The sequence below is a fragment of the Toxoplasma gondii genome, chromosome Ia (assembly GCF_000006565.2).
Source record: "Toxoplasma gondii ME49 chromosome Ia, whole genome shotgun sequence".
In the NCBI taxonomy this organism is placed as follows: Eukaryota; Apicomplexa; class Conoidasida; order Eucoccidiorida; family Sarcocystidae; genus Toxoplasma; species Toxoplasma gondii.
Genome location: NC_031467.1, coordinates 1,161,086 through 1,187,324, shown reverse-complemented (window position 1 = coordinate 1,187,324; position 26,239 = coordinate 1,161,086). Strand labels below are relative to the sequence as shown.

The 26,239-nt window shown below is 54.2% G+C and overlaps 1 protein-coding gene across 1 annotated transcript in view; it reads right to left on the bottom strand.

Annotated features, from left to right (window-relative positions):
• TGME49_294820 (type I fatty acid synthase, putative) overlaps positions 1-25,804 on the bottom strand; it is a gene marked incomplete at both ends in the record, with an annotated part of 36,044 nt that extends 10,240 nt beyond the window's left edge. The window contains 11 exons of the mRNA XM_002370210.1: positions 329-4,733; positions 5,240-5,740; positions 6,124-6,950; positions 7,471-16,622; positions 16,982-20,206; positions 20,576-20,702; positions 21,198-22,605; positions 22,949-23,192; positions 23,538-23,805; positions 24,379-24,638; positions 25,142-25,804. Coding sequence (XP_002370251.1) covers positions 329-4,733; positions 5,240-5,740; positions 6,124-6,950; positions 7,471-16,622; positions 16,982-20,206; positions 20,576-20,702; positions 21,198-22,605; positions 22,949-23,192; positions 23,538-23,805; positions 24,379-24,638; positions 25,142-25,804 — 21,080 coding nt within the window. The remainder of the gene's footprint in view (positions 1-328; positions 4,734-5,239; positions 5,741-6,123; positions 6,951-7,470; positions 16,623-16,981; positions 20,207-20,575; positions 20,703-21,197; positions 22,606-22,948; positions 23,193-23,537; positions 23,806-24,378; positions 24,639-25,141) is intronic.
• Positions 25,805-26,239: the final 435 nt, after the last annotated feature.

The window sequence follows — 26,239 nt, the reverse complement described above, 5'->3', positions numbered from 1 at the left end:
ACCGACATGAACTCGGAAATCTAGCCTTCCTGTAAGCCTACGCGTTTATTGCACGGAAAAGATATCTGCAAACCAAAAGCCTTTTACGTTAGAGCCATTTGTGTAGCAGATGATTGAGCGTTGACTGAGCATACTTCGTGTCATCAGAGACCAGACGCAACACGACACATGCAATTACACGGCCAAGGGGCATGATTGCAGATAAAAAGAAGCGAACCCCATTGAGGAGGCTTTTGCACTGGGATTTCCTCCGAACATATCCGTGAGCAGTGCGCCCGGCTAACGAGCGGAATGTTCGTTGCTATGAATGTTGGCATGCTCTTCTCACCTTCTGAGCATCTCCCACAGTTTGTCTGGAGTCTCGCTGCCCTGAGGAAGTCGGCAAGAGTAGCCAACAACGGCGATGGGACTGTTCCTTCCCGCTGCAAGACCGGCGGATACGAGAGCACCACTCGTCGCTTTTGCGGCAGACGCTTCTCCGGACACCTGGTTGACTATATAGTCGATGATGGCTCGGATAGTGGGGTAGTCGAAGAGGGTGGTTGCGGAGAGCTTGACGCCGAGGCGCTGTGAGAGAGAGTTTCGCAACTCCACAGCCCCTAGAGAATCGATACCTAACTCCTGCAACGGTGAATCTAAAGCGGGAAGTTCACTTGTTCCCAGAACCTGCCGCGCCGTGTCCAGAACGACATTCGAGACGTAGGTGTGGAGCTCGTCAGGTGTCATTGAGCTATACAGCACTCTGAAAGCACCTGGCGAGGCGGTTTCGAATTCGATGTTGCTAAAGAACGGTGGTACGACATCGAAGCGCTGCACGAACCTCTTCCAGATGAACGACTGGGCTAGGAAGGTCACCACCGTCTTCGAGTTGCGTACGGCTTCCACCAACACCCTAATGCCAAGTTCGTTGGAAATGCCCCGAAGTCCTGCCTTCTCTGCCAAGGCTTTCAAGTCTGCAGCCATACCCTGCTCTATCCATGGACCCCATTGAATGCTTTGTGCGCAGAGGCCGCGAGCCCGGCGGTACTCCGCCAAAGCGTCCAGGCAAGCATTCGCCGCCGAGTAGTTCGCCTGACCAAAGTTCCCCAACAGTGCCGCGACAGAGGAAAACATGACGAACATGTCAAGATTCTTGTCCAACCCCATAGACTCACAGACCTCGTGGAGGTTCCAAGCACCTGTCACCTTGGGCAGGTACACTTGCTCGATGGCCTCGCGCGTTTGGTTCGCCAAAGAAGCATCTGCTGTGACACCGGCTGCGTGGAAGATACCTCGAATGGGCGGGAAGCCGCGGGCCTCGATCTCCTTTACTGCGCTGACAATGTCGTCCTTGACGGACACGTCGCACTTGAGGGGCAACACCGACACACAAGTTCGTTCCTTCTCCGTCAGGTACTCCCATATCGAGCTCTGTTTCACTGTGTCAGATGGCTCGCCTCTCCGGGACAGCAGAACAATATGCCTGGCACCTTCCTCGACCAGCCACTGTGCAACAACCAGACCCAAGCCTCCCATGCCACCAGTGATCACGTAAGTCTTCTGCGGTGTCGTGGGAGGGCCGACGGTGCTTCGTTCAAAGTCCAGAGCGCTGGGAATAGCGACAACGACTTTCCCGACATGTTGGGCCTTCTGCATGAACCGGAAAGCTGCGACGCCGCCCTCATTCGGGTCATTCATGTTGAAGACGGTAAGCGGCAGGGAGAGAAGTTGCTTGCGTTCGACAAGCGTACGGACGCGGTCGAGCATGATGCCAAACCAGCGAGGATTTTCGCTTATCATAACGTCAATGGCAACGGCTTCGTAGTATACATCTGGGCGCTGCGCCCGCATTTGCTCGTGGGTCCATATGCCTCGTTTGCCGAGTTCAATGAAGCGACCGTCTTTTCCGAGAAGGGCAAGCGATGCAGGAATAAACTTGTCAATCAGGGAGTTGAGGACGACATCTACTCTGCCTTCCTCTCCCAGAAACGTTTTCATTTCTGCCGTGAACTTCTCGGGATCGCGACTGCTCGCCACGTATTTGACTCCAAGAGACTCCACAAATTCCCTCTTTTTCTCACTGCTGCACGTACCGTAGACCACGGCGCCGACACGCTTGCAGAACTGTACAGCGGCGATGCCCACGCCTCCGGAAACTGCGTGGATTAACACCTTTTCCCCAGCCCTGACCTTCGCAAGGTCGTTGAGCACGTACTCAACTGTCGTCGCAACGACCGGCAGCGCTGCCGCTTCTTCGAAAGACATGGAGGCAGGCATCTTCCGTATGATTTGGGAGTTGGTCGTGACGTACGTCTTCAGACACCCGGGCGCGACCCCATAGACAGAATCGCCGACCTTCAAGTGCTTCACGCGATCGCCCACTGCCACGACTGTCCCAGCGCAGTCAGATCCTGGTGGACCCGGATCTCCAGGGTAGAGATTCATCACATTAAGGACATCACGGAAGTTCAGGCCGACAGCTCGGACGCGCAGCTCGACCATATCCCCCTTTGGCGTAACTCTGGCAGCGTAGGATTGGGGTCTGAGAGTTAGGTTGGTGATCGACCCACGATCGGACATGTGGAGCTCCAGAGCCCCTCTGACGTTCAAAGGTGAGCGTGCGAGGCGAGAAACAAAGTGTTTCAGGCGCTTCGAACCGGAGGGGGGCTTACCCTTCTCACGTTTCTGGTCTTCCACTTCTTCAACTTCGTCGAACAGAATTTCTCTCTCATACTTCTCTTGACTTTGAATTGCCGCGAGGTGCTGCACGACATCAGCCACACGACACTCGGGGCCGAGATCAACACACCCAATGCTCGCTTCTTTGCTTGTTTGAGCGGAGATCTCGAGTCGTGCTGTACGTGCGAAACCCCAGAGACCCGCGTGGACGGGGTTGGAGACCCGACCTTTGTCGCGGTGGCTTTGTGAGCCTTTGGTGAGAATCCATATCGGGTAGAACTCCTGTTGCCGATCTTCCTTGGCAGCTTTCTCTAAGCCAGACGACAGCTGAAGCAAGCAGTCGAGTGCCTCGATGGCGTCGTTTGCGCCGCCTGTGCCAAGGAAAAGCACGACTCTGTGCGGCAGGGAGGTCGATTTGGCTGCTTCACCGGCTGCAGCCGACGCGGGGGTGAGCGAGGTCGGCGAATCTCCAGATGACGAGATGCGAAGGACGCGAAGAACTTCCTCGACAGAGGAATCGCGCTCAAACACCTGTACTGAAGCGAAACCCTTCTGTTTAAGCTCTTTGATCACGGTGTGCTGCATCCCCAGGGGGTCGATAGCCACAACCTCGACTGCGTTTGCAGGGACTGGGTCCACATTCTGGCCCTCTTCCCAGTCAACCGTCCACGTCAGTTCTCGGGGAATTTCTGCAACAGGGACTGGGTCGAGGCGCCGCATCGTCAGCTCTTTCAGACAGCAAACTGGCTCTCCGGTCATCGACATGATGTCGATGTTCACAATTGCCTGGTTTGACTCACGCTTCACCAGAGCAACGTGGGCCCAGAGGGCATTTGAGACTCCGTGCATAGACGTCAACGTGATACGCTGGATCATGAAGGGGATCATCAGCTTCATAGTTCCAACGTTGCTCGAAGAGCCGTCTTTCCGGGCTTGTTCGTCGTGTGCCAAGACGAGCGGTCCAACGGTTTGAAACGTTCCGTCCAGAACACACGGGTGCATGCGGAAACCAAGTTCACAGGACGTAGGAGTCTGGGGCAGTTGCAGCTTCACCTTGGCTGTCCTTGGACTGCATTCGATCGAATGAATGGTGCGGAATTGGGGTCCGAGCATCAACCCATTCTTCCACAGTTTCTCGTACATCTCTCCCACGTCTACGGGAACACGGTTTGTATCTTCATCTAGGAATTTCAGGTTCTCCTCAGGTGTGCGCGTGAATGCCGTAGTGTCATTCACACTGGACAGTCGGCAAGTCGCGTGGATGAATTGCTCCTCGTCGCCCGTCTTTAAGCTCGAAATCGAGGCGTTTCCGTTCGGACCCAGACTCGCTGTTAGAATCTGAAAGATCTGGTGGCCGTGGCCCTCCGGAGCCTCGAGGATCATGGGACGCTGGAATTCAATGTCTTCCAGCGTGACCGCTGCGTGGTGATTGGGACGAAGCATCTTGCGTGAGCAAGGGTGTAAAAACTCGCTGGTGCATGCGGCCGAAGTCAGCGTTTCAAGATAGCATGCCGCTGGCATCACAGGTCTGCCTTCAACCATGTGCTGCGCCAGAAGGTCAAAGACGTCGCGCCTGATCTCCATGTCGATTTTCCTCTCATCCACCTCGGTCTTCGTTTCGTGCCCCAACATCGGATGAAAAGCCTGATACCACGGGAACGATCGCCGTTCCCTCTTCACAGGTGCCGTCTGCTTCTGCGGCGCCTCCGCCGCATTGGAAAGCTCAAAGTGTTCCTCGATCACTACATGCGCATTTGCGCCACCGAAACCGAACGAGCTAACACCAGCGAACAATTTACGAGTCACAGGCAGATCTACAGTGGCCTTGGGGAAAACCGCAGAGAAGTCCGTCATGTCGATGTGCGGATTTAGCTGCTGGAAATGCAGGTTGGCCGGAAGCTCACGACGACGCAGACACAACACCAACTTGATAAATGAGGCTATGCCTGCTGCACCTTCAAGGTGGCCAATGTTTGTCTTGAGTGCTCCGATATATATGGGGTTGTCTGCGCCGCGGTGGTGCATAAACACCGCCTTGATCGCACCGACCTCGATAGGGTCTCCGAGCTGTGTACCTGAGAATAAGTGCGTGGGAAACGAAAGCATGAAAAGAAGTTCTCGAGGGGACTTTGGTCTTACGTTCTGGAAGCGACGTTCTCTCCAGCTGGACCGCGACGTTACTCCCCGAGGAAAAAGGGCGGCTTGCCCCCGTAATGCATGTGTTGACGATTTGGTCAGCTTTTGAAACCAGCGGCTGAGCTCTTGGCCTAGCTCTAAATCTATGTGGGCAGAATATATCGATATATATAACAGTCCACAAGGTAAGTGTGTCGAGCGCGCTCGTAGTCTGTTCCCTAACGGTACGCGACCTGGTTCAACAGTGCATCTCACTACGCCTTGAGGCAGTGTCTGACTTTCTTTTGACGGCTGTAGGGTCATAAGAGCAAATCTGCGGAGAATGTGGTTTTTAGATTTGGAAGCGGCAGCCACGTATCTGCCGCTTCGCAAGCTTGAACAAGGAGCAGCGCTGGCAACTGGTTTTATTTTGCAGAATCGTTTGCTGCAGCCTCTGCATCGTTACCTGTGCCATGGGACTCGAGTACGGTAATGTCGGCAGGTTTAACACCTCCACTCTGTAGGGCCGCCCGGATGACAGCCTGTTGAGCTGGACCATTTGGCGCAGTCAGGCTTGCACTGCGGCCGTCGTGGTTGATGGCGGACCCTCGCACGACAGCAAGGATTGTGCTGTCGTCTTTCCGTGCGGCTTGCAGTGGCTTCAAAAAGACAGCACCCGCGCCTTCTCCTCGAGCATACCCATTTGCCCGGTGATCGAATGTTCGGCAACGACAGTCGGGAGACAGCATCCGAGCTTTGCTGAAGCAGATGAAGAGATGGGGAGAAAGCATGAGGTTCACACCTCCGACGAGAGCCGCCGAGCAAGATCCCTCAATGATTTTGCACATGGCGTTGTCCATAGCCACTAGCGACGAGGAGCAAGCCGTGTCGACAGTCAAAGAAGGGCCGCGGAGACCTAGGGTATACGAAATGCGGTTGGAGATGATTGAGGTTGAGCTCCCCGTCCCTGCGCAACGGCATACACGCACAAGCGTCAGCGCAGATGCCCAAAATGACACCAAGGATGGGCTGTTCTTGTGCATCTTTCATCTCAGAGGCCTTCACCCTGCGCTTCCTCTGCAACATGCCAATGGGATGTCGTGGCAAATCTCCAGGCGCGCGCATTTCCTCCCACAAACTCCGCATGCAGAAGGAGAACCACTATGCAACGAAATGCAAAGTCACTTCTTAACTGGAAAAACTGCGCCGTTCACCGGTTTCCGGCTTGCATGCGCAGAGTGCTTGATCTTCAAAGGCCTAAGTCTCGAAGGCCCACAATACGCATTACTTCGGAAGTCTGCACAGCATGCACCGGGCAAGTTCTAGCCAGACAGTCGCTCGCATGCTTACCTGTGAAGGGCCCCGATGGCACGTCAAGCATATGCCAGTCAGCATTGCAGCAACCAATGAAGCAACCTATGGACTGCTGGCTAGCTTGGCCACTGCTGGTGTATCCGGCACTGACCATGGCCTCATATGCAACTTCTAAAATGATACGCTGTTGAGGATCCATAACGCGCACTTCCGCAGGGCTAATGTTGAAACAGGTGTTGTCGAACATGTCGGCATCTTCAATGAAGCCTCCGAGTTTGGCGTAAGACGTGTCCAGTGTGTCCGGATCGGGGTCAAAGAAAGTATACATGTTCCATCGGGTCAAAGGCACCTCCGTGATGCAATCTCGCATTTGATGCATCATATCCCAGAACTCTTCAGCGTTGTGGACGCTTCCAGGAAGGTGGACAGCGACACTTGTCACTGCGATGTTCCCTTCAAGTCTGTGCATGATTTGGGGAACCAAATTCATCTGGGTCTCCGCACTCACATCTTGCTCGGTACCCGCGCACTGTTCCGCAAGCGTTGAATTGATGTAATCGACCATCGCATCCAATGTGGGATAGTCGAACATAGCCGTCGCGGGCATTTTTACACCGAGGCGGCTTGAGAGGGCGTTGCGCAGCTCGACTGCGCCTATGGAGTCGATTCCCAGCTCTTGCATTGGCAAATCCATTGGTGGCGAGTCCGCCAGCCCCAGAGCCTGCTTGACCACCTCCCGGACAGTTTTCTCCACGTACGCTCGCCTTTCTTCTGCTGTCATCGTTCGCAGCATTAGGCTCGAGTCCGCAGTTGCGCCCTGTCCGGCCCGTGTGTTTTTAAATAGAGGCGGCACGCGTTCGTACCTACGTGAAACACCGCGTATCAGTCACGTGTGTGGCTCGTGCCACATTCACTACGCAAGACTCTCGCTTTGGCGGACACACATGCAGATTCCACAATATGCAAATTCGCAAAAAACAATTCAACGGGGTGATGCCAAAATTCGTCGACTGTGGCTAGCAGTCTGGAGCATTTAACTCGATCGCTGAGCCTCGTCGCGAACTGCGTCGTTTGTTATTGCAACTCTATTTCCTGGGTGAGGTATATCCAATCCCTCTGCGTATCGTCAAAAAGCCAAACTCTCAAAATGATATCATAGGGGACAAGTCGAGCACTAGGATGCTTTGGTGGGACCAGAAGGTGATGGAAGTGTCGCTGAGTGAAGGCTCGACAAGGACTGGCGGAAGGGATACCCTACTGGAGCTGCCGCGGGAGGAAAGACTCGAATTAACGAGCAGATGGTGGTTCACATGTTGTTCCACAGGCACACAAAACACGTAAAGCAAGGTCATGGCGTCGAGCAACCGACGATACAAAACTCACCTTTGAAGGAACTTCTTCCAGATGACCGACTGGCAGAGAACTGTGGTTGCTCGACGCGGGTTGCGAACTACCTCGCTGAGAACGCGCGTTCCCAGTTCGTTACTAATCCCTCGCATGCCGACTTTGTCGAGAGCTTGCCGGAGGTCCGCTGCCATACCCTGCTCTATCCATGGACCCCATTGAATGCTTTGTGCGCAGAGGCCGCGAGCCCGGCGGTACTCCGCCAAAGCGTCCAGGCAAGCATTCGCCGCCGAGTAGTTCGCCTGACCAAAGTTCCCCAACAGTGCCGCGACAGAGGAAAACATGACGAACATGTCAAGATTCTTGTCCAACCCCATAGACTCACAGACCTCGTGGAGGTTCCAAGCACCTGTCACCTTGGGCAGGTACACTTGCTCGATGGCCTCGCGCGTTTGGTTCGCCAAAGAAGCATCTGCTGTGACACCGGCTGCGTGGAAGATACCTCGAATGGGCGGGAAGCCGCGGGCCTCGATCTCCTTTACTGCGCTGACAATGTCGTCCTTGACGGACACGTCGCACTTGAGGGGCAACACCGACACACAAGTTCGTTCCTTCTCCGTCAGGTACTCCCATATCGAGCTCTGTTTCACTGTGTCAGATGGCTCGCCTCTCCGGGACAGCAGAACAATATGCCTGGCACCTTCCTCGACCAGCCACTGTGCAACAACCAGACCCAAGCCTCCCATGCCACCAGTGATCAAATATGTTCTGTCGGCAATTTGTTGTGTAGAAGTACCGATTGACGCATTGCCTTGGGTGCCCGCCTCCGCAAGCATAGCGGTCTCTGTGGCAGCAGGTTCGGTGGTCGAAGGAATCTTCACCTCAAGGTCACTCGCAATGCGGATGACAACCTTTCCGATATGCTGGGCGCGCTGCATGAATCGGAAGGCAGCCACGCCGCCGGCTAGAGGATCAGTCATCTCGAAGACATGCAGAGGCAAAGGCGGAATGTTCCCACTGTCAACATGGTCACGAATGCGATCGAGCATTCCTCCAAACCACACAGTATCCTCTTGCATCATTGTGTCCACAGCAATTGTTTCATAGTACACATCAGGGCGCTCGGCAGCCATCTGTGCCTTGGTCCAGATTCCGCGTTTGCCGAGTTCCATGAAGCGGCCACCTGGGGCCAGCAGCTTGACGGACTCAGGGATGAAGTTATCAATAAGCGAGTTGAGTACGACATCGATTTTTTCTTCCTCCCCGAGGAACTCGCGCATGTCTTCCGCGAAGGCGCTCGCATCGCGGCTGCTCGTCAAGTACTTCACTCCCAGAGACTTTGCGTATGCGGCCTTCTTCCCTCCGCTGCATGTGCCGTAGACTGTCGCACCCACCCGCTTGCAGAATTGCAAGGCAGCGAGGCCAACGCCACCGGTGACTGCATGGATAAGAACTTTGTCTCCCTCTTTGACTTTGGCTAAGTCGTGCAGAGCATATTCAACAGTTGCCGCGACTACAGGCAAGGCAGCCGACTGCTCGAAAGTCAGCGATTCCGGCATTCGACGCATCAAGTTGCCGTTCGTTGTCACGTACGTGCGAAGGCAACCCTGAGCAATGCCGTAAACAGAGTCGCCCACCTTAAGGTGCCTCACGCCGCTCCCCACTGCCACGACTGTACCAGCGCAGTCAGCGCCGGGGGGACCAGGGTCCCCAGGGTAGAGCCCCATCACGTTCAGGACGTCTCTGAAGTTCAGGCCGATCGCTCTGACGCGGATCTCGCACTCGTGGCTCTGCGGCGCTGTCCTGCTCGCGAAGGCTTGTGGCCGGAGGACTAGGTTCGAGATAGCTCCCCGCTCCGGCATGTGCAGTTCGACGGCACCTCTGACTGGAATGGGTGAGCGGTGCAGGCGAGGGCAGAAGGCATTGAAGATCAGCTTCTCTGTCGAATTCGCGGTTTCGTCGAAACACGACAGCGCCCCAGGTGTAAGAGCCATCCTATCCGACGTCACACTGGACTTGGCAGAAGCGTCGGTGGTACTTGGAACCACAGGCTCGGGACCAACAGAGACAAAGCTGGCGCTGCGCTCTCTCCTGTTGACAACCTCAGCGGTTCCCGGTTCCTTTTCGGAGTCCTCAGACGGGCACCTGAGAATCATCTCAGCCTCAAACGGCTCTTCTGTTCGCTTCTGCAGAATGAAGTGGAGCGCGACACTGACTTCTAGATTTTTGTCCAAATCGACGCAACCGAACCGGACCATCTTTCCGATCTGCATCTCCAACTCGAGTCGCACCGTGCGCATCAGACCCCAAAGCCCTGCATGCTTGGGGGAAACGACGCTTCGCGTGGGACCCTGAGCGCCCGAGGTGAGCACCCAAATGCAAGGAAGCTTTTTGAACTTCTCAACGGCGAAAACTTTGACTGTTTCCAGCAGGCCTCCTGCAAGCTGCTCGGCCGGTGTTGCCTCATCGAGGGCCAGGAAGAGGATCGTTGACAGGGGCACCGTCTCCGTTTTTGTGGCTACCACCTCAGCGAACTGGCGCAGCTGCTGGGCGTATAGTTCGGGACTCCCTGGCTTGCTCAGAACCTCCACCTCGACGTCGCAGGTGTCCCGAATCGAGGCGACGACCTCGCGGTGGCCACCGGCGTAGTCGACCAGAAGGACACTGTGCACGGACTTGTTCAGGACGGCACCAGAAGTCTCGTCAGTCGATAAAGGCTTAGACGCTCTGGGCGTCTCCGTGGACAACCCAGGCAGAGCAGACGGGACCTCTCTCGATGGCGTGTTCTCGTTCTCGCCAGTGACCAGGGGACTGGGTGTTCGAGTCACGTCTTCTGCACCAGAGTCATCTGTTCCAGAAGGCGTCGCTAACGAGCCGTCTTGCGGCATCGAGTAGGACCCGGCAGATTCCCACTCGACCTCCCAGAGAAGCTCACGGGGGATATCTGCGGCCGTGTTAAATTCGATCGGCCGAAGCGTAACGCCCATCAGAACAGCAATCGGTTCGCCGTCGAAGTCGTAGAGGTGGACAGTGGCTGACGCCGATGAGACGCCTTTTCTGTTCATTACCACGCGCGCCCAGAGCTCCTTGTCAGGCGGGCAACTCTTGAGGAGGACAGTGTCGACGCCGAAAGGAACCATTGCCCTGGAGCTGCCCTTCTCGAAAGCCAGGACAGCTGAGAGCTGCAGCGCACCGTCAAGAACGGCGGGATGCATCATGAACCCCGTCTCAAAGTTGGTCACATTCTGAGCTTGCAGGAGACCGAGAACTTCGTCTTCCCCCTTGAAGACCTTCACGATCGTCTGGAAACGGGGCCCATACTGTAGACCGACGTTGTGGAGCTGCGCATACAGCTGACTCGCCTCGATCTCGGTTTTGCAGCGTGCACGGATCTCCGTCAACGCCGGAGCCGCTGGCAGTGCGTCAACGATGTTCACTTGGCAAACGGCGTGGTCCTCCGCCTCCTCTTCGCTGTTGGAAACTTGACTGGCAACCCGCACTTGGCCGCGTGTTTCGACAGTCACCAGCACGCTGAGGGACGTCTCGTCGGGCACGAGCAGAGGCTTCTCGAAAACGACCTGAGACAGGGCCACGAGCTTCTCTTCGTCGTGGTTCGAAATCATGTGCGTGGTGGCTGAAGCCATCATTTCGATCAAGCACGTCGCCGGCAGCAACGCCTTGCCGTACACCACGTGGTCGAGGAACAGTGCCTTAACCAAGTCTCGCAGGAGGGCCGAATAGACGACAGAGCCGTCCGGTCGGGTATTCTTCCCACCCAGGAGCGGGTGGCATGTCTCTGTCCACGGAAAGAATTTCCGGTCAAACACAGCAGGCATGGCGCCGCTTCCGGCCTTGGCGAGCGCGGAGAGAGAGTCGAAGACAGCGCTCGACAGCGTCTCCGGCTCCAGCGAGTTGATCCACTGAACTTCGTCTGCAGTCGTCTGTGGAAGACAGCCCTTGCCCATGTTCGACAGCGTAGGGCGCGGACCCACTTCCACCATAATCTTTGCTCCTTGTGCAATGCACGCCTGGACGGCGTCACAGAACCGGACAACTTTTGTGATGTGCTCGGCCCAGTAGTTCGTATTTTGTAACTCATCTCTCGCCACCTTTCCAGTGACGGTGCTGACAAACATGACTCGAGGCTTGCTGAGGCGAACCGTCTCCAGGACGCGCTTGAATGGGGCGACAGTGTCCTTCACGAGCGGCGAATGGAAGGCGTGAGAGACGCGAAGCATCTTGGCCCGAGAAGCAGCGCCGAGCTGCCTCAGCACGGCCTGGACGTCTTGCTGATTCCCAGACACAATTACGCTCTTCAGACCGTTCACTGACGCCAATGCGACATTCTTCTCGCCGTCCCCGAACAGCGTGTGGATCGCCTCTTCCACTTGCTCCGCAGTTGCGCGGCAGGCGACCATCACTCCGTTGCGCGACGGTGCGCGGCTCATGATTTGGGCGCGCTTGAGGACTAGTTTCAAGCCATCTTGGATGGAGATGACGCCTGAGCAAACGGCCGCAATGTACTCGCCAAGACTGTGACCCATGACCATGTCCGGCTCCACACCTCGTGACTTCCACAGCTCCAAGAGCGCGTAGCTGATCACAAACACTGCAGGCTGCGAGTAAAGGGTTTCGTTGATGGCCTCTTGCATCTTATCCCTTTCATCCGGAGAGGGATAGATGACGCTCAGGAGAGGCAGTGGCAGATACTCCTTGGCAATCTCCACACAGCGAGTAATCGCCTCTCTGAACACAGGCTCCTTCTCATATAGGTGCCGACCCATACCGACGTACTGCGACCCCTGTCCGGTGAACATGAAACAGATTTTGGGTCGGTTTTCCTCCTTGCGAGTCGCATTCTGGTCGCGCGTTGCTTCCTCGAGGAGCACGTGGGCGTTCACGCCTCCGAAGCCAAAGGAACTGACACCGGCGGTGTTCTTCTTTCGCGTGGACTCGACGGAGTCGAGAGAGACAAAGTCTGTGACAAACTGCACAGGGAAGTCCTCGATGTTGATGTGTGGGTTCAGCGTCTTGAAATGGAGGTTGGGTGGAATCTCGCGGCGGCTGAGGACCAAGCAAGCCTTGATCAGTCCAGCAATTCCAGAAGACCCCTCCAAGTGCCCAATATTGGTTTTCACGGCGCCAATCAGCAGAGGCTTCGTTTTTTCGCGGCCAGGTGCGAATACAGTGCGCACGGCGTTCACCTCAATCGGATCTCCAAGAGACGTTCCGGTCCCGTGACTCTCCATGAATTTCAAATCGTTCGGCTTCATCCCAGCACGCCGGAGTGCCATGCGAATGACTTCTGCCTGGCTCGGGCCGTTCGGCGCAGTCAAGCTCGCGCTTCTTCCCACGTGGTTGCATGCAGTGCCTTTCACCACAGCTTGGATAGTCATTTGCTTTGCCTTCGCATCGGCGTATGGAAGCATCAACACTGCACCTGCTCCTTCCCCGCGGACGTACCCGTCGGCGGAAGCGTCAAAGGTTTTGCATTTGCAGTCGGGGGACAACATCCGGGCCTTCGAAAAGGCAATGAACAAGTGCGGAGTCAGCATGAGGTTGACGCCCGTCACAAGGGCCATGGTGCAGTCTCGCAGCATGAGCTTTTCGAACGCGAAGTCCGCAGCAACCAGAGAGGAAGAACACGCCGTGTCGACAGGGACAGAAGGGCCCCTCAATCCCAAGCAGTAGGAGACACGATTCGCGATCACACTTCCCGCTGATCCAGTTCCCGTGTATGCGGATATTTTGTCTTCTTGGATCAAATACGTCCAGTCGTGGTTGCATGCCCCAACGAAGACACCAATGTTCGCCCCAAGAAGCTTCTCCTTCGTCAATCCTGCACCCGCAAAAGCTTCATAAGCGACTTCGAGAAGTAGCCTCTGCTGCGGATCCATGTGCTTGACCTCGGAGGGAGAGATACCGAAAAACGAATTGTCAAAGTATTCTGCGTTCTCAATGAAGGCGCCTCGACGCGTGTAGCACTTGCCGGGGAGATCTGGATCTTCGCTATACACCTCCTCGGCGTTCCACCGCGTCAAGGGAATGTCGCACACACAGTCCGTGCAGCGCATTAACATATCCCAGAAAAGATCGGGGCAAGTGGAATTGCCTGGAAGTCGGCAAGACATAGAAACTATTGCCATGCCCTCTTGGACGAGGTCGTTTTCAGAGAGCGCTCCCAACTTGGTTGAGAGATTGTCTTTCTGGCTGCTTTCGCCAAATACCTCGCAGAGGTGGTCGATGATTGCATTAAGCGTGGGATAGTCGAAGAGTGTTGTCGCCGACAATTTGACCCCGAGTTTCTTGGACAGCACATTCCGAAACTCGACAGCGCCCAGTGAATCGACTCCAACATCCTGAAGAGGCGTGTCGAAGGGCGGTGGGGAGCTACTTCCAAGCACCTGGCGAGCTGCCGCAGCAACTTGGGCCTTGATGTAGTCGCGCCGTTCCGACGGAGGTAGATTACGTAGGACGGTATTTGAGTCATGCGAAGTCACCTGGAGGTCCATCTCAATGTTTGTGAAGAACGGAGGTTGTTCAATGTATCGGTGCATGAACAGCTTCCACTTGATTGCCTGACACCCAATGACTGGAGTGGCTTTCTCTTGCTGGCGGATGGCGTCGTGCAACACTCTCAGTCCCACTTCATTGCTGATGCCTTTCATGCCGTTCCTTTCCACCTGCTGCTTGAGCTCTGCCGCCATACCCTGCTCGATCCAAGGGCCCCACTGAATGCTCTGACAACAGAGACCCTTTGCGCGGCGCCACTGGGCGAGGGCGTCGAGGCAGGCGTTTGCCGAACAGTAGTTCGCCTGGCCAAAGTTCCCAAACAGAGAAGTAACTGAGGAGAAGAAGACACAAAGTTTCAACTGTTCATTCAAACCTAATTCCTCCAACGCCCGGTTCAAGTTCCACGCCCCTTGGACTTTCCCATTGTACACCTTCTTCATCAACTCCGGTGTCTGGCTGTCGAGGAGCGCGTCAGCGAGTGCCCCCGCTGTGTGGATGATGCCGGTTATAGGAGCCACACTCGTCTGGATAGTCCTCAAGACGGAGCGGATGCTGTCGTACTTTGACACGTCGCAGCTGAAGAACTGGACATCGCAGTTGATCGTGCGCAGCCAGTCCCAGCCGGGGATCTCTCCGGGCTGGGGAGCCTCTTCCCGCCGCGACAGGAGGCAGATGTGTCTCGCTCCTTCTTCAGCCAACCAGCCAGCGACGACCATGCCGAGGGCGCCTAGGCCACCCGTGATCACAATAGAGCCGTTTTTCGACGCTTCTTCCACAGGACTGGGGATCTTGAGAACAACTTTACCCATGTGCTGGGCCCGCTGCATGAATCGGAAAGCGGCGACGCCTCCGTTCTCACCGGTGTCTGCCAAATCGAAGACATGCATGGGCAACGGTTGAATCTTTTGTTCTGCCACGAGTCCTCGAACGCGCACAAGCATTCCACCGAACCAAATCGGGTCCTTCTCCATCATTTCATCCACTGCAATCAACTCGTACTGGACATCTGGGCGCTCGGCAGCCACCTTTTCCTTCGACCACACGCCGCGTTTCCCCAGTTCCATGAACCTGCCGTACGGCCCAAGGAGTTTCAGCGACTCTGGAATGAAGTCGTCAATGAGACAGTTGAGGACGACGTCGACTTTGCCGTCCTCGCCTAAGAAGGTGCGCATGTCCTCGGCAAACGCCTTCGCATCACGACTGCTGGAAACGTACTGGACCCCCATGGACTTGGCAAACGCGTCCTTCTTCCCTCCACTGCACGTACCGTAAACAGTGGCGCCGACGCGCTTGCATAACTGCACCGCCACGAGACCGACTCCTCCCGTGACAGCGTGAATGAGGACCTTGTCTCCAGCCTTCACCTTGGCTAAGTCATGCAACGCATACTCAACTGTGGTCGCGACGACAGGCAGTGCTGCTGCCTGTTCGAAAGTCATCGATTCCGGCATTCTGCGCAGAAGCTGGGAGTCCGTAGTAACGTAAGTTCGAAGACAACCTTGGGCAACACCGAAGACACAGTCTCCGACTTCGATGTGCTCAACGTTGTCACCAACAGCCACAACCACGCCCGCGCAGTCTGCGCCTGGCGGACCGGGGTCCCCCGGATAAAGTCCCATGACGTTGAGGACATCGCGGAAGTTCAGGCCGACAGCACGGACGCGCAATTCAATCTGGCCGTCTTCAGGCGGCAGGCGGGAAGCGAACGCCTGGGGTCGCAACACCAGATTCGAAATAGCTCCCCGTTCTGGCATGTGGAACTCGATGGCGCCTCGCACATCCACTTCGGTCTGAGGCGCAAGGCGAGACACATACAGACCGTCCTCCCGAACCGCCACCTCAGTTTCGCGCATGGTGAGCACCTTCGACTTCAAGGCATGTAGGATCTGTTGAGCCATAGAGGAGACATCGGCACCAGAGACGTCGAGGCAGCCCATGCTGATGGGCGAGCCTGCAGATACTTCCATCTCTAGTCTTGCCGCTTTTGCCAAACCCCAGAGGCCTGCGTGCGCGGGAATCTCAACTCCTGGTTTGTCTGCGCCATTATCGCGGAAGACGGTGTCCCGTGTCACGAACCAGAGCGCCCCGACAGCTTTGCCGCTGTTGAGATTGAGGTAGTGTGCTTGGACGAGACGCACAGCTGCATTCATCACATCCAGGGCGTCGTACACTCCCGCAGTGACGGCCTCAACATAAACTATTGCCTGCCACTGTTCGGCATCCAAGACCTTCTGCAGTTCCGCCTTTTCTCTCGGAAGCGCATCCACACTCAGAGTCTTGCAGGTGGATCCCATGGCGTTTTCCAGGGCTTCTGAAAGCTCAATGTTGCCACCGATAAACAGCACCTTCGGTGTCCGGCCGACGACCTCCTTGTCGCCTTCGACAACCAACTGCCAATTCACTTTCCACAGCAGATCTTTCGGTATCGTTGCCACCACACTTGCAGACGGGTCGACTTGGCGGAGGACCGCATTCTGGAGTGAAGCAACAACTTCCCTGGTCACTTCATCGTAAATAGTAACGTTGAGGGTGGCTGCCTTTGACTTTGTCTCCTCCAGGCGGACATGAGCCCAGCATGGCTGAAACACTTCGACCTTCGTCAGTGTCGCGCTACCCACAGATACCGGTACCATCACCTTATTGCCGCTGTGGGACTGTTCCAGAAGACAGCCTGCTGCCTGAGAGGAGACGAACGAGAACAAGCAGGTATCATACGTATTAACAGAAAGAGAAAAGGAATTATCAGCTCTCAGCTGCGTGTGCTTCCGGCGAGCCGCGTAATGGAGCCGCCAAGGCAGAGCACGCATATTCAAGATATCTGCTCCGTCGCGTAACGAATCCAGTAATCCGAGAAAGTTACCGGCAAGAGCACCCGCCACCAAAGACATAGAGGAGTTTGCTTTGACATTCGTGCATTCACCCGAAAGAACAATATCCACTGCAACGCGCGTGTCATCAATGTGCATCTAACATTCTGCATGAGCAAGGCTCTGCTATGTGTCTCGCGTCGAATTCCAATACATTCAAAGTCGTTTACCTGAAGAGCACCATCTAGGACAGCGGGATGAATGAGGAATCCGCTTTCAAACGGGTCTTGCTTCACGTTCCCGACGAAATGGACTCTCGCAAGAGCTTCTTTCTCCCCTCTGTACAGCTCTTGAATCGTTCGGAAGCGAGGGCCGTACTGCAGGCCAGCGTCGTAGAGCATATCGTAGTACTCGTTTACATCCATGCGCTCTGTGCACCGGCATCGCACTTCCTGGAGCGAAGAATAGGTCTCTTGTTTCTTGTCGGCAATGACAATCGTCGCAAAACAGTGGTCGGTCACCTCATCATCCCAGACGGTGCTCAGTTCCACCTCTTTCATCTTTGTCACTCGACACCGTATCGCCATCTCCACGCTAAGGGGCACAGTCAGACCATCGCCGCGGTCGTTCGACCCCATAATACCGCTCGTTCGACTCATGGATCCATAGCTTCCCTCTCTAGGATGTCTCGCAACGATGCTTGGAGGAGCCATAGATGGCGGCACAGGAGTGTGAACGTCAATCTCTTCGGCGTGCTGGGCGGCGCGACGAAGCACATTGTGAGCGTAGTCTTTGATGTCTTCCAGGACACCGGCTTTCGTGTAGCTCCCGTGATGGTGGCCCGCCACTGGCGTCCTGCCACCCTCTGTGGAGGCAGGCCCTGCTGTTTCTGAGATTGCCTTCTCCGCACTCTTTTCTCGGAAACCTAAGCGCGTGTATGCGTGGTTCACGAGGCGTGGAGTACGGACGGTTCTAGGGCTCGTGCCGGCGCCGCCTCCTTCGCCGAGTGAATGCCTTCTGTTGTACTCGTAGGTGACCCGATGAGCTCCAATAAGCATGGGTCGCTCAAAGGAGATATTTTCAAGGGAAACGGCTCCGGAGGTCGTCCGGAGATCGAGAGCAAGGGCGGCGGCGCCAACCATCTCAAGCATGCCGGCTCCCGGCATCATAGCCGTTCCGTTCACGGCGTGGTCAGCGATCAGAGGAATCGCTCGGCGAGGGAAGGCGTTCTCAAACACAACGTCATCTTTTTCCGTGAATTTATGGCCGCTGAGGAACGGATGTGGGATCTCTGTCCAGGGAAAGGGTTTTCTATGGAAAATGAGTTCTTCTTGGCCATGTTGACCTTCTTCCAGGCTGCGCTCTTTGCCTATGATTTTGATGGCTTCGTTGCACGTCATTACGGCATTCTCAAAAACTCGAACATCATCGCTTGTTGTGTCATAGGCGGGTACCCATGTAACGTCTTTTGCGTTGCCATTTAGGCTCTGTTGGGCGAGTTTTGTCAGCACAACTTGAGGGCCGATCTCGACGAACAAAGAGCAGCCAGATGCGACAATGTTTCCGACGGCTTGCTGCAGCTGGACGGTTTGAGAAACTTGCCGGGACCAGAAGCGGCCAGACAAAGCCTCCTTGTCGACGAACTCTCCAGTTGTGCTACTCACCAAACGTACTTTGGGACGACAGAGCTTCACCGTGGACATGAGATGCGTGAAGGGTGGAATGATATCTGACACAAGGTTCATTGTGAGCACGTTGTGCACCGGCAGGTACTTCCAGCGTCCGGCGATATTCAGTTTCATGAGGACATTGTCGATTTCCGATTGCTCACCAGACAAAATCAAATTCTTCCGTCCATACACCGCAGCAATAGAAATGGACTGGCGAGAGTTAATTTCCATCTCCGAGAGGGCCATTTCAACCTCCTGCTCGCTGACACGGCAGGCGACCATGACACCCTCGAACGGCGGGAGATTGTCGATCAGCTTCGCGCGCTGCGTCACAACGTAGAGAGCCTCTTCAAGACTCATAACTCCTGAGAAAGCTGCCGCCACCAACTCACCGAGACCCACACCAAAAACAACATCTGGCTTCACACCTTTGCTGACCATGGATTCAGCCAGTGCATATTCGAAGGCGAACAAGGCGGTATGACCGAAACGCGCTTGACACATCATCTTGTCCATCTCCATTTTTTTATCTGCCGGCGGATAGAGGATGGACAGCAAAGAAACATTCAGCCATCGCTTCAGAATATCGTTGCACTTGGTGATGATTTCCTTGAACACGTCATCCGTTTCATACAAGTGCCGGCCCATGCAAGAGACCTCGTAGCCTTCACCGGTGAACATGAAACAGATGATACTGCGCTTTGAGTGGCGTTTGCAGGGCGGTTTGTCTCCACTGGGTTGCTGCAACGCTTCCTGGAGAATGACATGGCCATTGGCACCTCCGAAACCAAACGAACTCACACCAGCAAACAGACGGCCGCCATCCTCCCTCGGGAAGGCCATCGGAGCGGTGGGTACAACGACGTTGAACTCTCTCACGTCAATGTGTGGATTCATCTGTTTGAAGTGCAGGTTGGGGGGAATGTGCTTGTACCGAAGGGCTAGCATGGCTTTGAGAACTCCTGCAATACCAGCAGCACCTTCTAAGTGTCCGATATTCGTTTTTGCAGCCCCGAGAATCAGCGGCTTGGTCTTGGCGTCGCGGCTGGCACCAAAGACAGACTTCAGTGCCCCCACTTCGATGGGATCTCCCAAAGACGTCCCCGTGCCGTGGGTCTCAACGAAGTATATGTCTCCCGGGGTGAGCTCTGCCTGTCTGAGGGCCGTTCGGATGACACGCTGCTGAGATGGTCCGCTAGGCGCCGTCAGACTTGCTGACCGGCCTCCATGGTTGACGGCGGTGCCTCTCAGGATGCAAAGGATCCGGTCGTCATCTTTCTCTGCCTGGGACAGGCGCTTCATGACAATCGACCCGAGACCTTCTCCGCGAACATAGCCATTCGCGCTGGCGTCGAACGTCTTGCAGCGAGCATCGGGGGCCAGCATACGCGATTTACAGAATGCCACGGTGATGTGGGGAGACAGCATCAGATTGACACCAGCGACGACTGCCGACATGCAGCTGCCTCCCTGAAGTTCCTGCGCCGCAATGTGCAGTGCGACGAGAGACGAGGAGCAGGCAGTGTCGATTGTCATAGACGGACCAAGGAGCCCAAAAGTGTACGACAGACGATTCGCAATGATCGACGGGGCATAACTCGTGGTCGTGTAACTGCTAATCCCCAGCTCCAGTTGACTGCACACTTGATACCAGTCATTCGAGCAGCACCCTACAAACACACCGACGCTTGCCCGCTGCAAACCTTCGCGTGTGTAACCGCTATCGTAGAGAGACTCGTAAGCAACCTCTAGAAGAAGGCGCTGCTGTGGATCCATCGATTTTGCCTGCGCATACCACAAAGGAGAGATCAGGCTTACGTCAGACGGCGAAGGGCGACGGCCGGGACATCCTTAACTCTCGCGTGCTTCGTTATGTCAAGAAGACGTACATCCGCATTAGTCTGGGAGCGGATACATGGATGTATCTTGGCAAGTATGTTCCGTGAACAGCGACCGGCATTTGCCTGTTCATGCAGTTATATGCGGTTTATACGCATCTTTGCAAAAGTTTTGAATGAAAGTACAAACGAGTAACTTTGGCTGTGATGTCACATATATTTATCGACCTCCTGATTATCTACAGCTGCCAGTGATCCACTTGCACTCCCCCGCCTAATGATGTGCTCCTGACGGATTGTGGGTTTTGTTACTGACTTCTGATGGAGAAATTCGAAAGAAAGCGGCGTCAAACATCTCTGCATCTTCAATGAAGCCTCCTTCACGGACGTATGCCTTGCCGTCAGCACCCGGATCCGGGTCGAAGTACTCCTCCACGTCCCAGCTGTAAAACACGGAAGGTCACCACATTATGGTGGCATTCTCGAAAGTAATTCAGTATTCAGAGTTTTCTTTATGCTCAGACGTTTACGAAAGAAAACCTATGCGACTGCAGGGCCCTTTACCCTGCGCGCTCCACCGTGACGCAAGTGAGGGGTGTGGCGCGTTGAGAGAGGGAACATGTGCCACGCGGCGTGAGAACGGACTTCGTGTTATTGCAGAATCTGGAGCCTTTCAAGCTGTCACGTGTACGAATGGTGTATGTGCAAACGCATGAATGCCAGCAGTATCGGTATTCATTTTTGCCTGTGTGTACAAATCCGCTCAGTTGGCTCGACCGGTACACGCATGTGTGTGTGTGTGGGCGGGGGGACACAGTTTGACCTAGCTGATACTCTGGCGGAAAACCGAAAAGCGTTTTGGCACGGTCACGTCAAGGAACAAAAACTGGAGTCTAGATGTGTGTATCGGTCTGGTATTCAAGTTTTGAGGCGTTTACCGCGAACGAGGCACTTCGGCAATGGCGTCGACTCCGCACATGAGCAGGTCCCAGAAAGCATTCAGCGACGTGGTTCCTCCGGGCAAATTACAGGCCGCTCCAATGATTGCAGTCGTCGTTTCTCTGGCTCCTGTCTTCTCCAGCGAAACTGCCAAGTCCTCGGACCCTTTCCCTTCCAACTCCCTCACGAAAAAGTCGATAACATCTGACAGGGTTGGATAATTGAATAGCAACGTCGGTTCTACGTCGACCTGAAGTTCCGCAGAAATCAGTTCGGAGAATTCTACGGCGCCGATTGAGTCAACACCAAGTTCATGTAGAGGAGCGTCTATTTCGGGTATCTCAGAGCTTCCGAGCACAGTCTTTGCTGCTTCGAAAACTGTCTGCTTTACTTTCTCTGTAAGAGCGACATGTGCACTCGACTCGGATGCTGCTGCGCCTGCCCCAGGCACCTGGTCAGGAGAACTCATGCCGCTGCCGTCACCTCGATGTTTATGGTCTTTTTCGTGGTGAACCCCTCCATGAGAGGCAGACGGGCCGAGCCTTCCACCCGCCACACATGCGTCGCCTCTCAAAGATCCACGTTGCACAGAGTGGGAAGAATCCGTGATCGAATTCGAAGTGTTACTGTTCTTAGGATGGGCGTCGCCCGAAGGATTAGAGCTGGCTGTACCGTCTCTTGTCGCTGCTCCTCCTGAGGGCGTGGCTCCGCTGCCCGTTCGAGTTCGAGAGCGACTGCCTCCGGGGCCATCATGGTAGAAAGCTTGATGCTGATGGTGAGCGTGGTCGAGAAGAATACCCTCGAGCTTACCAGATACCAACTTTTCTTTTGTTAGTGATCTACGGACTTTCCCACTACTTGTTTTCGGTATTGTACGTGGACGGAGAAGCCATATTCGATGAATTGTAAGGCCCGTATTTGCCGCAACAGACTTCGATATGTCTCTCACAATCTGTTCATAGTGGCTTCTATCAAATTGCCGTTTTACTCGGAGCCATAGGCCTTTGATTCCCTCCTCCAAACGAACTTCGGCAGCCACAGCAAGAGCCTCGTGGCCATCAACTTCAATGGCAAACGCTGCAGATGAACCCGGTCGGACCATCGCCACCTTATCGACCGCCTCTTCGATATCTTGTGGATAGAAATTGCGGCCTCGAATAATGATCAAATCTTTCAGCCGGGCAGCCACAAAAAGTTCGCCTTCGTACATGAAGCCACCGTCTCCCGTCCTCATGCCGAGAGGTGGCGTCTGCTTCCCCTGGAGATCCGTGAAACTGTAGCAAAAGGTTTCCTTTGTGGTATCAGGCCTGCCAAAGTAACCACGAGCTACGGAGCTGCTGTAGACCACGATCTCGCCAACCTTTCCCGGAGGCAGTTCCTTTTTCGTTTCCGGATCTACAATTCTCACTGCACAGAGAGACGAGAGGACAGTTGAATGGATTGAGTGTATTTAGACGACGATGAGAAAGAACGCATTTGCTGGGACATCGAAACGGCAATAGCGGGAGTCAGACCATTCAAGACAGTTCAGGCTTCAGTTGCGAAGACATAGAGGCTACCGGTAAGGTCACTTGAGTCTGGTTTATTACAGTAAGTTTACAGTGCAGATGGGGCATGCGTGAGTGTGTGCAGCAACGTATAGTATCCTCATTTACACGACATCGTGCACTGCTCATTCGATATATTTTCCAGATCGATTGTGCATCATGGCGACGGCCTCACATTTTGGTGGTCGTGCAGATCTTCCTACCTTGAACGCCTTCTAGAGGAACACCACACCCAACCAAAACTTGGTATTCTTCGGAATCCATTGTGACTGTTGCTTCTGGCTTTAGGGCAACAACCGTCTTCTCGTGCTGAAGTTGAAACGAATCTACGATTAGCAACTTGGGCACCGTCTGAAAGGTTTTCCGGGCCGTGACGATCAGGGTACTTTCAGCCAGGCCGTAGGCCGGGCAAACTGCACAGCGCCTCACGCCTTTCGGGCCAAATTTCTGTGTGCACAGTTGCAAAAGAAGGTATCTGTGTGCATGTTTAGTTCACTGCAATATCTTCTGACATCGATATGCACGGATGTCCGCTTCGCTGTTTTCCCTCCTGTGTACAAAACCGTATAATAGGTATGACATCTCACTAACGATGTAGACAGATAAGAGCATACACACGGATCAGCACCGTTTTAGACGGGTACAGTTATCTGTTTTCAAGAAACTGATGTGCAGGAGGCGAATGCTGAAACGCACACATACACGTTGGACGGTACACTCATACACGCAGGCTCGTAGGAAGATGGCGGTAGTTGTAGCACGATGAGCGTAGATCTTCGACTACACCCATACCTCGCAGAAGCGGTCGATGGTTGATGCCCTAATAGGTTCAGCGCCAGACAGGAAACCGCAGACGCGGGACAGATCAAGGTGCTCGTAGACATTGTCAGGCATTTTCCGTGTCACGACTTCGAACGCGAAGTTCGGCGCAGCGCAGCAGATGCAGTCGTACTTGGACATTCCTTGAAGCCATAGCCACGGGCGTCTAATGAAGTCTATTGGTGACATTTGGTAGAGTGTTGCTCCACAGAGTATAGGCGAACAGACAAACCCAATAAGCCTGCGACAATCAGGTGAAGGAACACATGGGCTCAAACAAATGCACGAGTAGCTTCCGCTGTACGTCGGTTACCTCGTCGTCCTAGTAAAGGAACCAAGGAATTAACGCACAAGGCAGAATTCTTCATATTCTACAGTTCTCTCTTCGTATCCCAGTCCAGGCTCGTTCCTTGCTACTCAGGAAAAGAAATAATTTGGGGGGCATGGAACAGAGATCGATGAGACATGATATTTATCTTGATACACAACAGTCCACTGGCTGCGCAGTTATTCGTTGTTTTCCACCAGGCTGAACGATACAAGCCGAGCACGGCCATTATGCCGATTCGGCAACCAGCGTCACGAACCATATTTCGGTCTACACCGCGTTAGAATTCCAGCTTGAATGCAGGTGACCCCAAGCTAGGAACAGAAGCCAGGAAAAGTGTTGAAATACACGCGAGGCAGCAACTACAGGAAAGGTCGCCAGTACGTAACTCCGCGCGGTCTGTTACCACCGAGTGTCAGGTTCAAAAGAAGTACGAGAGTCATTAGGGAACTCTAACATCATTCTTCTCTGATCCGATACACATACCCCATGTCATGGTAGACGGGCAACCACGAAAAGGCTCGAAGTCTGTGCCCTCTTGATTTAATAGAAATCTCTTGCCTCCGCCGCCAGAACTCCCTCTGGTTGACCAACGCAAAATCGTGGTTTGTGATGTTTTCGTCGTCGCCATCATTCTCGTAGTGGGAAGGGAACTGGTACGCGCTCCAGCAAAGGTGGCAGTTGTGCAGCAGAGAACCGTGCGTGACGATAACGCCCTTTGGGTTGCCTGTGCTCCCCGATGTGAACTTTGAGGGTAGTATGAGAAGACAAGACAGAGAAGGCATGCAGAAAAATTGTTTTCGCTATTTCGTCTCTTAAGAAGTCTCACCTGCTGCCAGTTTTCAATCGGGATTCTACGTTTTGTAACTTTCATCTGTTGAACTGTCAAGTTGCAGGACAGGCGGAAAAGAAAACCAGTAACTGTTCTGACTTCTTGAGTTTCAGAGGATAGAAAACAAAAACTGGTTTGTATTCATCTGCAGGCAATTATACGGCGGTGGCGATTTGAGGGAGGGGACAGTGAATGACAAATCGAACAGCCATGGGCGTTTGAAAAGCGTTGTGTATGCGCGTAACGTGTGTACAGTCGTCTGATACGGACTTCCGCACGCACGCATAAGCACATATGCAGCTCAGTGCACCGAAGTATATATGTACATATGTATGCGTTTGCTCACTTGGATCGGGCGTACACACGGATTCAAAGAAAAGTGACTTTTTTAATTTTGTGTCTGCGGCGCGCCCCTACCTGAAGGAATGCTGGGTGATGAGGAGAGAGATTTGGAAAATCAGGGCCAACACTATTTTTCGCTTCTTCAGCGTGACGCTTGATGACATCATCAGTGCAAACCCAGTGAACCGAGCGCCACCGGCTATCTTTGGCAACGGTTGTTATGACCTGAACGACGCGCTTGTACAGTGAATTTGTAAGAGCCGTCTTGCATCCCGCAATTTCGTTGATGTCACAGAACCGGGGAACGTCGCTCAGACCCTTCGAAGGATCGGGGGGATACACAGGCACTGCGACGAAACCGGAAGTGATACACGCGAAAAACGCAGTGACAAAGTCAGTCCCAGGAGGATAACAAAGAATTATTCTATCTCCCACTTGCAGTCCAGCCGCTCGCAGAAAGCTGCTGAGTCTTGTGATTCGACTGAACAGCTCTGAAAACGTCGTGGTCTCGGAAATTTCACCATCCGAGTTCAACCACACGACAGCATCTTCATCAGGAATTGATCGATTCCAACACTCCAGCACGTTACCGAACGGGTTTTCACCGTATGCCGCCCACAGTTCTTTCAAATCCCGGTTAAGCGGCCGTTCAGGGATATCTTGAAAAGCAGCAAGCATGTGGCACCCCGCCAACGACGGGGGGGCCTGCTGCTGACACAAGGGAAGGCGAGTCATCATTTGCAAAAATGCCCTCTCCAAAGAGGATTGGTAATACCCGTGTAAGTAAATAAAAGAGACGGCTTTGTAACGATGAAACGAACTCAACAAGCCCTAACAGCTGCCGGTCGTACAGAGACTGTCGACACACGGAAAAAAATACTGCGCAATCGTGGTCCAGTTCGGATGTATGCGGATCTCTCGTTCTTTCTGCTGTGGCTACACAATACATAAAACCGTGCACGTGTTCACGTATGTATATATATATATATATATAACAATCACGGCGCAGCCTCAACACACATACAAAATTCACATAACATTTGCGTGTCGAGGACCAACAACGTGAACCAGGTGATAATATAAAGAAAACCCATACACGAACGTGCTTTAGCAACAGCTCTCTGGCGCGTACTTGGTCGGTCATACACACATGTGCATACGTTCTGTATACAT